The sequence below is a fragment of the Canis aureus genome, chromosome 13, assembly GCF_053574225.1.
Source record: "Canis aureus isolate CA01 chromosome 13, VMU_Caureus_v.1.0, whole genome shotgun sequence".
In the NCBI taxonomy this organism is placed as follows: domain Eukaryota; kingdom Metazoa; phylum Chordata; class Mammalia; order Carnivora; family Canidae; genus Canis; species Canis aureus.
Window position 1 is genome coordinate 24,935,939 of NC_135623.1, and position 15,306 is coordinate 24,951,244.

The window sequence follows — 15,306 nt, forward strand, 5'->3', positions numbered from 1 at the left end:
TAGGTAACTGCGTGTCACAGGTCGGTCCACGGCTATGTGCCGCCAAAGCAACTGTAGAATCTGATTCATGAAAGGGGAAGAACTTGCCACCGTCTGTCCCTTTGCTCACAGGGCGAGGACCGCGCTGCTCCGGCTGACGGCTGCACGCCGGGACCCCAGGGCCCCCGGGGACCCCAGGGACCCCAGCACCCCGGGGGCAGAGGCAGAGAGGCCTGCGAGGCGGCGGCAGGTGCAGCGCCCCGCGGGCCCCCCTGCTCCGCCCGGCTGCCTGCCCCGGGCCCGCGGGGTGCACCGTGGGCTGCACTCTGTACGGGGGCCCGACCGAGGCCGGAGGGGTGAGTTCCCACCCCCAGCAGCACTGCCCTGGGAGAGCATCTGCGGCCGGTCCCTCCCGCCTCTACCCCTCCAGTCCCTGGCCCCCCATGCCTCCTGCCTCCTTGACGTCTTTGTCCCGGGTGCTGGTCCAGGGTCCACGTCCCCAGTTCAGTGTCAAGGGCTGCCCAGGAGAGAATCAGACCAAAGAGGAATGTTCCTGGTCACGGTCTGTAGCGTCCCCAGAAAGAGACTAGAATGCACGGTGTTCCCTCCCGGGGAGCACAGTCCTCAGAACAGGGCCCTCTGCAGACACAGGGGGACCCCGCACCCCGTGGCCCCGCCTCTAGGGCCCACTGTCTTTGCTGCTCCGCCAAGGGCACTTCTTTGGAAGCACAGTCAAGGCGAGGCCTCCTCTCAAGAAAAATGCGCGTACACAGAGTGGAAAGTGTGCATGCTGTGCATCCGGGGAGCTGGCGGGTGCCCCAAGCCCACTCCTGAGGTCTAGGCCCAGAGGCCAGGCCGTGCGGACAAGTTGAGCCTCTCTTCCTCAGTATTCCCACTGGCTAGAGTCTCTGGCGGCTGGAAACCCAGCACTGGATTCAATAAAATAAATACGTTTCAGTTCAGTTTGGCTCAGCGTTAGGGAGCACCAGTTACATACCGGCCACCAGATAAAGATGCACTGGAGTCAGACCCGGGTCCCTTTCTTGTATTCTTCTTCCCGCTTATACCCCCTCACTTGACAGTCCGTAGCCTGCGGCTATAAGCCTGCAGGTGCGCATCTACGCGGGAGGAAAGACTGAGAACCTCTGCTCTGCAATCAGAGACCCTTAGGAGGATTCACACACACCCCCACACCCCCACCCCCCGCCCCGCGGGTCTCCAGGCTCCCTATTTCTAGCACTTGGTGGTCTGGAGAAATCTGTTGCAGAGTCTACGTCTTCTGCTAAACTTTCAGAGCCCAGGGACCGGCCAAGCTACACAGCCCCTCCTACATTCAGGGACCAGGCAACAAGTGAGAAGACCGGAGGTGAAATACCCAGTGAGCCGTGAGTTATTTTCATTTACCTGTACCATTTGTTACTCTTTCTTTTCTTTTTTAAAGATTTTATTTATTTATTCATGAGAGACCCAGAGAGAGAGGCAGAGACCCAGGCAGAGGGAGAAGCAGGCCCCAAGCAGTGAGCCTGACGTCGGGCTCGATCCAGGACCCCGGGGTCATGCCCTGGGCTGAAGGCGGAGCCAAACCGCTGAGCCCCCGAGGCTGCCCAATGATGTATTTCCAATTAAAAGTTGAAAGAGTAACAAACGAGGCAGCCCCGGGGGCTCAACGGTTTGGCGCCACCTTCAGCCCAGGGCCTGATCCTGGAGACCAGGGATCGAGTCCCGCATGGGGCTCCCTGCATGGAGCCTGCTTCTCCCTCTGCCTGGGTCTCTGCCTCTCTCTCTCTCTCTCTCTCTCTGTGTGTGTCTATCATGGATAAATAAATAAAATCTTAAAAAAAAGAAAAAAGGAAATACATCATTTAGGGAACAAGTGAATGGTGCACTTTCAGGTCTTCCCAGCATAATCAGAGAAGATGAAAGCCAGCTTTAGGTCATATTCCAACTTCATTGCTTAAAAATGGGAAATAAACATCTCTCTGTCTTTGAAGGAAAGGCAAAGGCCTTCTCCTTAATTGAGGGTATTACCTCTCTTTCCGTTTCTATTTCCCCCCTTTAGGTTGTAATTCATTTATATTTCTTTCTTTTTCTCATTTATATTTCTGTTTGGCACTTGAAAACTGTATTTGGTAAGATTATCCATCGCACATACCAAAAATTACCTCCTCTAATTTTCCTTCATATATGCGGGCACTCATTTCTAAGCCCCTATAACAGCAGTTTCCATTTTTTCTTTTTGTATAATGTTCCTACTTCTAACAGTGCAATTTCTTTCAGCAAAGTCATAATTATGCCTAAAATCATTGGTCTGTGTATGCCTAATGCTGTTCATGTTATGACCAGCAATACTCTGCTAGTGGAAGAGCCACCCAAATCTCTGGAGAAAATGTGGCCGAAAGGTGAAGAGTTTGAGCAGAGAAGCTCTTTGGAGTGTGCGCAGAAGGCCGCAGAGCTGCGGTAAGAGCGTGGCGGTCCCCCCCAGACTGTGCGAGCTGAAGAGGTCAGAGCTTCTTATTTGCTTCTTTCCTGTGTCAGAGGAAAGGCGGATGCTCGGGGTTAAAGTCAGCCTGCGAAATAGCCCTGGCTTCCCACCCGGGTTAGGAAATGGATTCAACCTAAGAGAGGGTTTACGTATCTTAGAAGATTTGCCATTTCACGTCACAGAAGGAACACTTTTTCATCCTCATCACCAGATAGGCGTTCTCAGTTGGACAACTTTTTTTTTTAAGTAGACTCTTCTTTTTTAGAGAAGTTTTAGATTCATAGTAAAGTTGAGCAGGAAGTACCGAGACTTCCCATATACCACTCACCCCCACCCCAGCCTCCCACTCTAACAACAGCCCATCCCACAGGCATTTTTGTGACAGTGGATGAACCTGCACTGAACATCATTATCATCCAAAGTCCATAGTTTACCTTAGGGCTCACTGTTGGTGCTGCGCATTCGTGGGCTTGGACAAATGTTGAATGGCGTGTATCTCCCACTGTGTATCACACAGAGCGGGTTCAGCCTCCTAAACATCCTCTGTGCTCTGCCCGTTTATCCCTCCCTACCTCCTTACATCTGGCACCACTGATGTTTTTACTGCCTTTATGGTTTTGCCTTGGCCAGAACGTCATATGGTTGGAGCCATACACGATACAGCCTGTTCAGACTGGCTTCTTGCGCTTGGCTCTATGCACTTCCGTTTCCTCCATGTGTTTCCATGGCTTGATAGCTCATTTCCTTTAGCACGGAGTAGTGTTCCATTGTCTGGATGGACCACAGTTTATTTATCAATTCACCTACAAAAGACGTCTTGGTTGCTTCCAGATTTGGGCAATTTTGAATGAAATGGCTGTAAACATCCATGTTCAAACATAGTTTTAAATCTGGAGACTTATTAAAACCACAGAAGCCTGGGGGGAGGTGTGGGGAGGTAGATTAAATGGGTGATGAGTATTAAGGGGGGCACTTGTGATGAGCACTTGGTGTTGTATGTAAGTGATGAATCACTAAATTCTACACGTGAAACCAGTTTTGCTCTGCATGATAACTAACTGAAATTGAAATTAAAATTTGGAGGAAAAAAGTGTTCTATTTCAAAAAAGACAATATTGATTAAGAAACTAAGAAATGACATATGAGGTAATACAATATGGAACATATCCATACATATGGAACACAAAAATCGATAAATAAGTTAATTAAATAAAATCAAAAGCTTGTACATCTTATATAATTTATTTCATATAAACAGATCCTGAAAATTAAAAACAAACAAATGTAGAGAACCTGGGCCCCACCCCACAGATCCCCTGTCAGTTATTTGGGGGTGGAATTCAGGCAGTATAATTATAAAGATTTCTTCTTCTCTAGATGATTCTAATAAGCAGCTAAGACTGGGAACCACTGAGATAGAGCTAATGAACCCAAATTCACCTCAATACCTTTCAAATAATAAAGAAAATACAATATCCTAGGTTGAGAAATCATCTTCCCTTGGATTTCCCTCCATATCCATACCTTTCTGGTTTCTTTAAGGAAACAGGACTCAGACTCAGCTGGACTTTGCAAAGTTTATGGGAAATTGTGAGCACCATAATTTTAAAAATAGCGATTATGTTTTCTCAGAACACAGAGTTTAAGGTGGGAGGTGTCTCTATCGAATGTCAGGCAATGTGAGAAAAAATGGGAGAATGATTATTTATTGGCGTGTAGATTCGCTTCCTACTTCTGGTGTGTTGTGGCTGAGACAGAGATGCAAGAGGCAAGAGGAAGATATTCTTATTGGGTGCGGTGTTGGGGGGAAAGTTGTTTAATTCTGTCCATTCACAGAATGTTTTAGCAGAGTCTTCTTTTTCCAGAGCTTCCATTAAGGAGAATATAGAGCTGATTCGGCTTAAGAAGCTCTTACGTGAAAGGAATACTTCATTAGTAGCAACAAAAGCACAGTTAACAGAAGTTCAAGAGGTGAGGCGCCAGGGCAGGGCAGTGTGGGATGGTCTGGGACACCCTCAAATCACAGATCCCTGGGGTCCTTGGCTGTTTGAGAAGCCCCGGGCCCAATCAGGCCTCTAGTTCCAACGAGAACTCTCTGTCACCAATTTGGGGTGGGGGAGAGAGCCAGTTAGTAGTATTTCTCCATTATATACACAGAAGACCACAACGGAGGGAAATTAAATTATTTGTTACACAACTTAAAGGGGATATTCAAATCCATGCCTTGCAATTTGGAGTCGGTTCTTTTTCCAGTACTTCACATTATGTATTATGAAGGCTCAAGCCCTACCCTTCTAAAGTGGAATTAAGTGTGGTTAACCTGGGCCAGAGTTAAGGTCCCAGCCAAGGGTTACAACCAAAATGTAATTAAGTTGGGAAGCCAAGAGCAGTCATAGGAGAAGGGAAGGAGACTATCTTCACTGAGCACTTTGTATGTGCTGCACTCTGGCCCAGTTGCTTACACTCATTATCTCATTTAAGGCTGACGCAAGCCTCCATGTAAGTACGTTTAACAGGTGAGGTCACTGACCCTCAAAGAAGCTAAGTAACTTGCTCAAGTCATAAAAAGAGTAAGGGGAAGAGCAGGCTTTGAGTCCACGTTTAACCGGCACCAAGGCCTATGCTCTTTTCTCATTACCACACAAGGGAAACTCCTGTGTGAATGGCGAGAGTAGGGCAACAAGGGTCTAAGTGATTCTTTTACTGAATATTTATTGAATACCAGGAACCGTGTAAAGCACCAGGACTCAAAGATTACAAAGTAAAACAGCTCCTGCCTTCAAATAACTTACCAGAGCAAGAGAACCAGATGTGAACAATCCAGCCATCCACACAGAGGGTATTGACAGGCACACACGAGAGCATAGCTCTCCCAGAGAATGGGATGTGGGGTCCAAAAAGAATTCCTTTTTTTTTTAAGATTTTATTTTTTTAAAAAAAGATTTTATTTATTCATGAGAGACACAGAGAGAGAGGTGAAGAGACACAGGCAGAGGGAGAAGCAGGCTCCATGCAGGGAGCGCGATGTGGGACTTGATCCCAGGTCCCCAGGATCATGCCCTGGGCCGAAGGTGGCGCTAAACTGCTGAGCCACCTGGGCTACCCTAAAGATTTTATTTATCTATTCATTAGTCTCTCTCTCTCTCTCTCTCTCTCTCTCACACACACACACACACACACACACACACACACACACACACACACAGGCAGAGACACAGGCAGAGGGAGAAGCAAGCTCCAGGCAGGGAGCCCAACTCGGAACTCTACCCTGGGACTCGATCCCGGGACACCAGGGCTGAAGGCGGCACTAAACCGCTGAGCCACCCAGGATGTCCCCAAAAAGGATTCTTTTTTTTTTTTTAAGATTTTTATTTATTTATTCATGAGAGATAGAGAGAGACAGAGAGAGAAACCAAAAAAGGATTCTTTTTTTCCCAAAAAGGATTCTTTTTTTTAAACATTTATTTATGATAGTCATATAGAGGGAGAGAGAGAGGCAGAGACATAGGCAGAGGGAGAAGCAGGCTCCATGCACCTGGAGCCTGACGTGGGATTCGATCCCAGGTCTCCAGGATCACGCCCTGGGCCAAAGGCAGGCGCCAAACCGCTGCGCCGCCCAGGGATCCCCCAAAAAGGATTCTTAAAGGAGTATATTCATGAACCAAATATTGGGATTCTGAATGATTAGCAGGTGTTAATGAGTGTGCAGGAGAGGGGAAGGTTTTCCAGAGGAGGAGAGATTGTAGGTCAGGACATGGAGGTGAGAAACATCAGGGAAGCCTACCAGGATTTTAGACTTTATCCCATAGACAATGGAGAGCTGCAGAAAGGTTTTAAGTAAGTTGATAACGTGATCAGTTTTTTCCCCAAAGAGATCGCTTTGTGTTTTTTAATGTTTGAATTTTCTTGAAAATACATTTTAATAAGGAAATATGCCTTTATTTTTTTTTAATTTTTATTTATTTATGATAGTCACAGAGAGAGAGAGGCGCAGAGACACAGGCAGAGGGAGAAGCAGGCTCCATGCACCGGGAGCCCGACGTGGGACTCGATCCCGGGTCTCCAGGATCACGCCCTGGGCGAAAGGCAGGCGCCAAACCACTGCGCCACCCAGGGATCCAGAAATAGGCCTTTAAAAACTATTACAAAACAATAGTAATGATTAACTCTGGGTAGTAGAATTATAGATGATTGATATTGTAGTCTTTATATTTTTCTGAAATTTTTCAACTTAATAAAAAATCACAAAACTACAAGGAAGGATCATCTGGCAGTGGAGTGAATGGTATAGGTTGGCTGGCAAAATAAAGTGGTCGGTGAAAAATGATTGTAGTTGTCCCCAGGAGACAGGATGAGGGTCCCAACCAAGGCAGTGAGAGAGGCCCTCGGAGAAAGGACTGTATTGGGAACTTCCAGGAAGTAGAAGAATGGACTTCATCGCCAAAAGGGAATGAGTGGAAGAAAGGGGGAAGTGAAAGGCAGGTCCTGAGTGGTTAGCATGGGCGAGCAGATGGTGGTGGTGGTGTCATTCATCCGGATTGGGGATTGGCTATGGTTACCTCTGCCCCGGTACTTCTGTTCTGATGGAGACGAAAGGCATCTTTATCTTTACGAGGTCAACCCCCAGACCTGTGTTTTGGAGAGAACTATGCACATGCTTGTATTTTTTGACTTGGTTAATTTGGGTAGCACTTACTGAATGTGGAAATAGGAGAAGGAAGGTAATTTTAAATTGTACAGGTAAACAGGGATCCCTGGGTGGCGCAGCGGTTTGGCGCCTGCCTTTGGCCCAGGGCGCGATCCTGGAGACCCGGGATCGAATCCCACGTCGGGCTCCCGGTGCATGGAGTCTGCTTCTCCCTCTGCCTGTGTCTCTGCCTCTCTCTCTCTCTCACTGTGTGCCTATCATAAATAAATAAAAATTTAAAAAATGTTTAAAAAAAATTGTACAGGTAAACAACAATATTTATAGGATTACATTTTTTAAAAACCCTATCTATTCCTCCATTGCATTAGAGGAAGAAAAGGAAGCAAGCCGTTCTAAATCCTTAGCCATGGTAGCAACAGTGTAGAGATGACCTGAGATGGTGAGTAATCACCAATAATTGTTTAAAATGTAGGTTTTACCATTTGTTTTCTCCAGCAGTTTGCCTTTCTAGTCATTCTTTCTTACACATGTACTTCAAAAAGTTTGCCTTCTCCTACTCCCTTAGCAGTAAACTCTGTTCATCAGTAGCACCGACTCTGGGGTCAGGAGGGTGAGGTAAGGCCTGTGACTCTGAGCAAGTGACTTAGCTCTCTGAGCTTTGGGTCCCTCGTTTTTTAAGGTTTTGGTAATAATAACTCCCTCTTGGATATACTGTGAGGGTTAAATGAGATGATGTCTGTAAAATAATTACAACAACTATAGTGCAACAGGTAATGAAACACACAGTTCTGTTCAACCAATAACAGCTGTTGTAGTTAGTTTGCTTAGCGTTGCTTTTTCTGTTTCTAAACCGGAAAGAAAACTTTTCCGAAGCATGCTGAGTAAGAGCACCTACTCTGAAAATAAATAATTTTCTTGGATATTCCACCAAACGCGATACAAATGTGAATAAGTGACCCTCCTTGCTTTTTAAAGAAATTGTGTTATCTGTTATGTTCACAGACTTCCTGGTAAGCTAGGGCGAGGGAAAAGCAATTAGTAAACAAGGAGTCAAATGGACTTGATTTCTCAGAATTTTTAAATCTTCCTTAAACTAACCATTTAAACATTTGTGTTATAGAGATAAATATCAAAATAAATATCAAGTTAATAAATCAGTAGAATAATATGTATTTCTTTCTTTCAGGCATATGAAACTCTGCTCCAGAAGGTACTTGATAAAGATTCTCTTTTTTTAAAATGCATTTATGATAGTCACACACACACACACACACACACAGAGGCAGAGACATAGGCAGAGGGAGAAGCAGGCTCCATGCACCAGGAGCCCGACGTGGGATTTGACCCTGGGTCTCCAGGATTGCACCCTGGGCCAAAGGCAGGCGCTAAACCACTGCGCCACCCAGGGATCCCGATAAAGATACTTTGAATCTCCTTTTCTTAGTAGTAAAAATAATAAAACCCAAAGAAATTTGTATTAATCTTCAAGTCACATAACGCCAGAATTTAGCCAAGTAAATAGAAGTTATTATGACCTCGAATTCCTATTAAGACAAACGTCCTATTACTATGATTAGAAGATATTTATTGTGCTTTTTTCATAAAACCAAAATATGAGGTCTGAAATACATGGGATAGTATTTTTCAACCTGTTGCTGGAGAGAATTATATAGCATTTGTTCAGAAATTCCTGAGTATTCCTCTAGTGTGTATAAAGTGACAAAATATAACAAAGTTGTTGCATAGCTTCTGTGATGTTCTGAAATGTTCGGTGCCATTCAGTCCTGCCAGTGGAGTGCAGGTGGAACTGGGTGAATGGCCACGATTAAGACAGTCACTAAGACAGAGTTCCCAGCCTGAAGAGCTGTTCCTCACCAGACATGTCCACCAGAAAGAATGCACACTTCTAAAGTTAACATGTCACTTTGCTAGGTCAAAGGGAAGAGTTATCACCCTAAGAAGCATTCAAATAGCTTAGAAACTAAAGGCAACTGTGACAGGTGTCACTTCACTTAGAGCCAGGGTTTAATTTGAGCCTCGGGAGAAGGAACGCTCCAATTATGGATTACAGTTTCCTGGAGTGGAAAATCCTCACTAATAGGGAAATGATACTTCCTGAGAAACTCTAGGGTGATAAGCAAGGCCAGTTTATAGTACAAAGGTACCTACCATGTTATCAATCAAAGCCATTCTTCTTGACATCCACTGGGGAACGCTAGGGCTGCTGGTATCTTGAGACCAGGTCTGCTGGGTGATACGACAGTTTCCAGAGTAACTTCCCTTTTGCCCCAGAATCAGGGAATCCTGAGTGCTGCCCATGATGCCCTCGTTGGGCAAGTCAGTGAGCTCAGGGCAGAACTGAAGGAAGAGAGCAAGAAGGCTGTGAGCTTGAAGAGCCAACTGGAAGATGTGTCCATCCTGCAGATAACACTGAAGGAGGTAAATAATAATAACCGGAAGGTGGAATCAGTCGTAAGTTACATTTCAACTTCAGAGGTGTTAAAAAGCGTGCCTTAGCAACAATACGGCTATTTCGTTTTTTCAAATGAGAAAAATGAGACTCCAAAGTGATTAAGTAATTTGCTCAAGTTTACACCATTAGGGGGAAAACTGGGATTTACATTTGCGACTGTTCTCCAAAGTTTTTGCTGTATTATAATGTTCTGCTGCTTCCTTAATGGTAGAAACTCAGGCACCATGAAAATTTGCTTCAGTGAATCCTCATTATTTCCAATAAAAGTTTCTATCACACCTTCAGTTGGTTCAAGTCTTTCTAGTTGAGTGGCTCCTTGTAGACATGAGACGTGAACATAGAAAGCCTCCTGCCCAAGCCCCACTCTGCCACAGAAGAGGGGAGACGTGCAAGGCAATAGGTATTATGATACTATCTCAGGCATTCTACTGTCATTCTTAGTTTCAGGAGAGAGTTGAAGATTTGGAAAAAGAACGAAAATTGCTGAATGACAATTATGACAAACTCTTAGAAAAGTGAGTACCAAGTTTGGGTCCTGTTATAAAAGACAATTATGGAAAAGTGCCCTTACATTATAAAACAATGCCTAGTGTGGGTAAGGATGTAGGGAAGCTGTTACTGGACACTGTTAGTGACAATATTAGTCGGCACAGTCTTTTTGGAAGGGGATTTGATGCTGTCTATCAAAATGCTAAATGTGCATATGCATGTATTTGCAAAGATAATGTATAATAAGAATATTAACTACTACATTGTTGCTAATAGAAAAAAAAAGTGGAAACACCCAAATTTCCTTTGATAGGGCTTGATTAAATAAGTAAATCATGTTGCGTCCCCACAATAAAATCCTATGAAGCTATTAAAAATGAGGTAGACTTGGGATGCCTGGTGGCTCAGTGGTTGAGCACCTGCCTTGGGCCCAGGGCATGATCCTGGGGTCCTGGGATCGAGTCCCGCATCGGGCGCCCTGCATGGAGCCTGCCTCTCCCTCTGCCTGTGTCTCTGCCTCTCTGTGTGTGTGTCTATGAATGAATAAATAAAAATTAAAAAAAAACTCTCTCTCTCTCCTCCCTCTGTCCTCCCTCCTCATGCTCTCTCTCTCTCTCTCAAATAGATCTTTAAAAATAAAATACCTAGAAGTTTAAAAAATTTAAATATAAATTTAAATTCTAATATATTATATTATATAGAATATATTATATTTATATTCTAAATATAAATTTAAATTTAAATTTAAATTCTTCTGACTCAGTTAAAGGGAGCAGGGGATAGTTTGGGGAGGTGGTATTAGGAGCATCCTGGGAATATCTGATGCTCTTCAACTCAGTGAAACAAAGTAGTGTGGGGATTATCACTTTGAAGACTCTGGGTAGCAGACGTTGCTATTAGCCTCTTCCCTCATTACTCAGAATGTTATCTGCTTGGATTATCATGTAACATGCAGCTAGGAAGTACCAGGAACTTTTTTCTTAAAGTAGGCTCCATGCCCAGTGTGCGACCCATTGCCGGGCTTGAATTTACAACATTGAAATCAAGAGCCAGATGCTTAACCAACTGAGCCACACAGGTGCTCCAATAACTCTTTTTTTAAAAGATTTTATTATTTTTTAAATTTATCTGAGAGAGAGTAAGCACGTGAGAGAGAACACGAGTAGGGAGGGGCAGAGGGAGAAGGAGAAGTGGACTTGCTGCTTCCAGAGCAGGGAACCTGACAGGGGGCTAGATCCTGGGACCCCAGAATCATAATCTGAGCTGAAGGCAGATGCATCCCCAACCGAGCCACCGAGGCGCCACCCCCACCCCTCTCAAGAACTCTTAGTACTAGCTTAAGCAAGTTGTTTTTATTTTTTTATTAAATTTATTTATGTATTTATGTATTTATGTATTTATGTATTTATTTGAGAGAGAGTGAGAGCGGAGAGGAGAGGGAGAAGCAGACTTCCCACCAAACAGGGAGCCCGCAATGGGGCTTGACCCCAGGACTCTGGGACCATGACCTGAGCTGAAGGCAGACACCTAACCGATTGAGCCACGCAGGCGTCCCTAGCATGTTGTTTTTAGACCACATTTATTCAAATGATAAATAGGAAAAAGACATCTACGGAAGTAATAGCTTGATTATTATCAATGTCACTTCACTTAGGTAAATAATCAAAGACAGATTGTATGTGTTTTACACTCAAAATGGGTCTGGCCTGACAGCCAGTTACAATGGTGTGCAGGGTATTGTTATTGAAAAGGTTAGTCCCGGGGATCCCTGGGTGGCTCAGTGGTTTAGTGCCTGCCTTCAGCTCAGGGCGTCATCCTGGAGACCCAGGATCAAGTCCCACATCAGGCTCCCTGCATGGAGCCTGCTTCTCCCTCTGCCTGTCTCTGCCTCTCTCTTTCTCTCTGTATCTCTCATGAATAAATAAATAAAATCTTAAAAAAAAAAGAGAGAGAAAAGGTTAGTCCCTGCCCTTCTGTGTAGTAATTTATTAATCTGGCTCGAAGGCGGGATCCCTGGGTGGCGCAGCGGTTTAGCGCTTGTCTTTGGCCCAGGGCGCGATCCTGGAGACCCGGGATCGAATCCCACGTCGGGCTCCCGGTGCATGGAGCCTGCTTCTCCCTCTGCCTGTGTCTCTGCCTCTCTCTCTGTGACTATCATAAATAAATAAATAAATCTGGCTCAAAGGCAAATATTGTCTAAACCAGCCATTGGTGAAGGTAGATAGAGGAAAGGAGTTCCAAAAGAGGAATATTTTGTTCCTCATTTATTTGAAAGTCTGTTTCTATAAGTAACCTCTGCACCCTACATGGGGCTCGAACTTACACCCCCACAATCAAGATTCATGTGCTCTTCCAACTGAGCCAGCCAGCTAGGTGCTCCTGTTCCTCATTTTTATTTTTTTATTTTTTATTTTTTTTATTTATTTATTTTATTTATTTATGATAGTCACAGAGAGAGAGAGAGAGGCAGAGACACAGGCAGAGGGAGAAGCAGGCTCCATGCACCGGGAGCCCGATGTGGGATTCGATCCCGGGTCTCCAGGATCGCGCCCTGGGCCGAAGGCAGGCGCCAAACCGCTACGCCACCCAGGGATCCCCTGTTCCTCATTTTTAATTCAGCAGGCCTGAGAATGTTCTGGTACACAGTATCATGCCTACAGAAAGCCATCATGCTGGAGAAATTCCTTGGGAACTAGATGTGATTTGGGTGGTTTGCTCAGTGGGGTAGCTGAGACCTGAACAGAAGTGACACTAAGGAACTCCGCCACCGGGCCCAGAAGTTCCGAGGCAGTTGGTAAATGACAGTTACACAGAAAGCAGGGACAGTAAAACCATGTAGGGGAACGAATGATGCACTAGGCCCAAGAGATGCCGAAACTGTGCAATAAAGACGTCACATCACACACCTCTGAGTATTTATCTGACAACTCTCGCCTCACTTCTTACCTGCTCCCCATTCCCAGCATGCTGGCCAGCAGTAATCAGCCTCACTGGAGCAGTGAGCTCGTGGGGGAACAGCTACGGCAGAAAGTCTCCCAGTTGCAGGACCAGCTGGACGCTGAGCTGGAGGAGAAGACAAACATCTTACTTCAACTGTCCAGAGAGAAAGGTAGGTCAGACTGAAGACCTTTCTCAAATGAGGCATCTTCTACATCTTGTGTGGGACAAGGGAACTCAGGCCAGCAGTTCTCCAGTCCCCTCACCTGATCCTGTTTTTGTGTAGATCACAGATAACTGCAATAAAACCAGTGGCAATCAGGTCAGATTCACCATCAAGAGAGGTGACACCTACCTCACATGCATACATTTTTACATGTAATGAGTTTTCATTTGAGAGGATGAGAACTCTTTATTGGTTTAATTTTATTTATTTATTTGGCGCAGGGCAAAGGGAGAGGGAGAGAGAGAATCTTAAGCAGGCTCCATGCCCAGCGTGGAGCTCCATGTGGGGCTCGATCTCATGACCCCGAGACTATGACCCGTGCCGATATCAAGAGTCAGGCACCCCTTAAATTTATTACTTTTAAACATTCACTTTATTAAAAGTATTGAAAATGAATTTATCTGCCTTTTATTCTTACCAATCATTTTAGAGGTGATCGGGAGTCTTGTTTTTTGCTTTGTTTTGTTTTAGCACCTGCTACCTCAAATTGAGAAGCAGATGCCCGGGCAGCCCTGGTGGCTCAGCGGTTTAGCACCACCTTCGGCCCAGGGCCTGATCCTGGAGACTTGGGATCGAGTCCCACGTCAGGCTCCCTGAGTGGAGCCTGCTTCTCCCTCTGCCTGGGTCTCTGCCTCTCTCTTTGCGTGTCTCTCATGAATAAATAAATAAAACTTAAAAAAAAAGAGAGAGAAGCAAATGACTGCTCTTGGTCACCACTGCCATTTCCCCCTGACTTAACTCTGAGATCACAGGAGATAGTTATTCTCCAGATCTTCAAATACTATCAAAGAGACCTTTGTTCTCACTTTTTCCAGGCTGGACCTTGATATTTAGTCATCACAAAGTTAGATTTCATTAGATTCCAGTATATTTGCATAGGAGAGTGAAGGAAAAGAGGTATGACATCAAGAAAAATATGGACCCAGAACCATAAAAGAATAAAGCTGAGGACCGTGTAGTATGTATGAAGTACAGGACAAGTATTGTGAGGACCTTGGGATAATCTAAACTCCCCCCACTATCCGGGAAGGTTGGTGCAGCTCCTGCTTCTCCAGGTGGGGCTCTCCTGTCCTGGGGACACTCGCCCCAGTCTTAGTCCGGTTCCTCGGGGGCCCCTCCCCCTTGGATGCCTTTTGTTTATTCCTTTTTCCCCCCGTCTTCCTACCTTGATAGAAGCGTGAACTCTTCTCACTGTAGCATTCCAGCTGTTCTCTCTTTAAATCTCAGGCCGAATTCGTAGATTTTCAGGATGTTTTGAAGGTTATCTAGGTAATTTGGTGGGGACAGGTGACTTGGGGACCCTACTCTTCCCCCACCTTGCCCCACCTCTAAACTCCCCCCACTAAACACTGATCACCTTCCTTCCCTGAAACGCCCACCCGAACACATGGACACAGAAGTGCCCAAATGCCCAATCTCTCTCCTTTCAGGTCAGGTGGGAGTGGGAGGTGCCACAGGGAGCCAATAGCATAGAAATCAGGATGGAGTGGGGGAGGAGCTGGAGAGATACTGGTTTGGCTGGTGCTATGACAAAGTTTGCACTGTAGGGACACCTGGGTGGCTCAGTCGATTAAACGTCTGTCTTTGGCTCAGGTCATGATCTCTGAGGTCTGGGATTGAGTCCTGTTTCAGGCTCCACACCCAGCAGGGAGTCTGCTTCTCCCTCTCCCTCTGCCCTTTACCCCCAAACTTGTGCTTTCTCTCTCTCAAAAAAAAATAAATACATAAAATCTTTTTCAAAAAAATTATGCAGTAAAGGTACCTGGTTGTCTCGGTTAGTAGAGCACATGCCTCTTGGGATGCCTGGGTGGCTCGGCGGTTGAGCGTCTGCTTTTGACTCAAGTTGTGATGCCTGGGTCCTGGGATCGAGTCCTGCATCGGGCTCCCTTTTGGGAGCCTACTTCTCCCTCCGCCTGTGTCTCTACCTTTCTCTGTGTGTCTCATGAATAAATAAATAAAATCTTTTTTTAATAAATAAAATCTTAAAATAAAAATAGTAGAGCATACAACTCTTAATCTCATGATTGTAAGTTCAAGCCCCACATTGGGTGTGGTGGCTTCTTAAATTAAAA

At 45.3% G+C, this 15,306-nt stretch overlaps 1 protein-coding gene and 1 long non-coding RNA gene across 7 annotated transcripts in view; both read left to right on the forward strand.

The window, feature by feature from the left end:
* Positions 1–3,890: 3,890 nt before the first annotated feature.
* LOC144282191 (uncharacterized) lies at positions 3,891–10,092 on the forward strand. The gene is made up of 4 exons (XR_013350526.1): positions 3,891–4,432; positions 8,296–8,319; positions 9,402–9,548; positions 10,024–10,092. It is a non-coding gene; the product is annotated as an uncharacterized LOC144282191 (long non-coding RNA).
* A 2,764-nt stretch (positions 10,093–12,856) lies between these two features.
* Positions 12,857–15,306, forward strand: part of LOC144282188 (X-linked retinitis pigmentosa GTPase regulator-interacting protein 1-like) — a 78,553-nt gene continuing 76,103 nt past the window's right edge. For 3 of the 6 annotated variants that reach the window (XM_077845516.1, XM_077845517.1, XM_077845518.1), the window contains exon 1: positions 12,858–13,180. In XM_077845516.1, coding sequence (XP_077701642.1) covers positions 12,940–13,180 — 241 coding nt within the window. In that variant the 5' untranslated portion in view covers positions 12,858–12,939. Of the gene's footprint in view, positions 13,181–15,306 lie in introns of all 6 variants that reach the window. The other 3 variants (XM_077845520.1, XM_077845515.1, XM_077845519.1) reach the window with 2 other exon arrangements.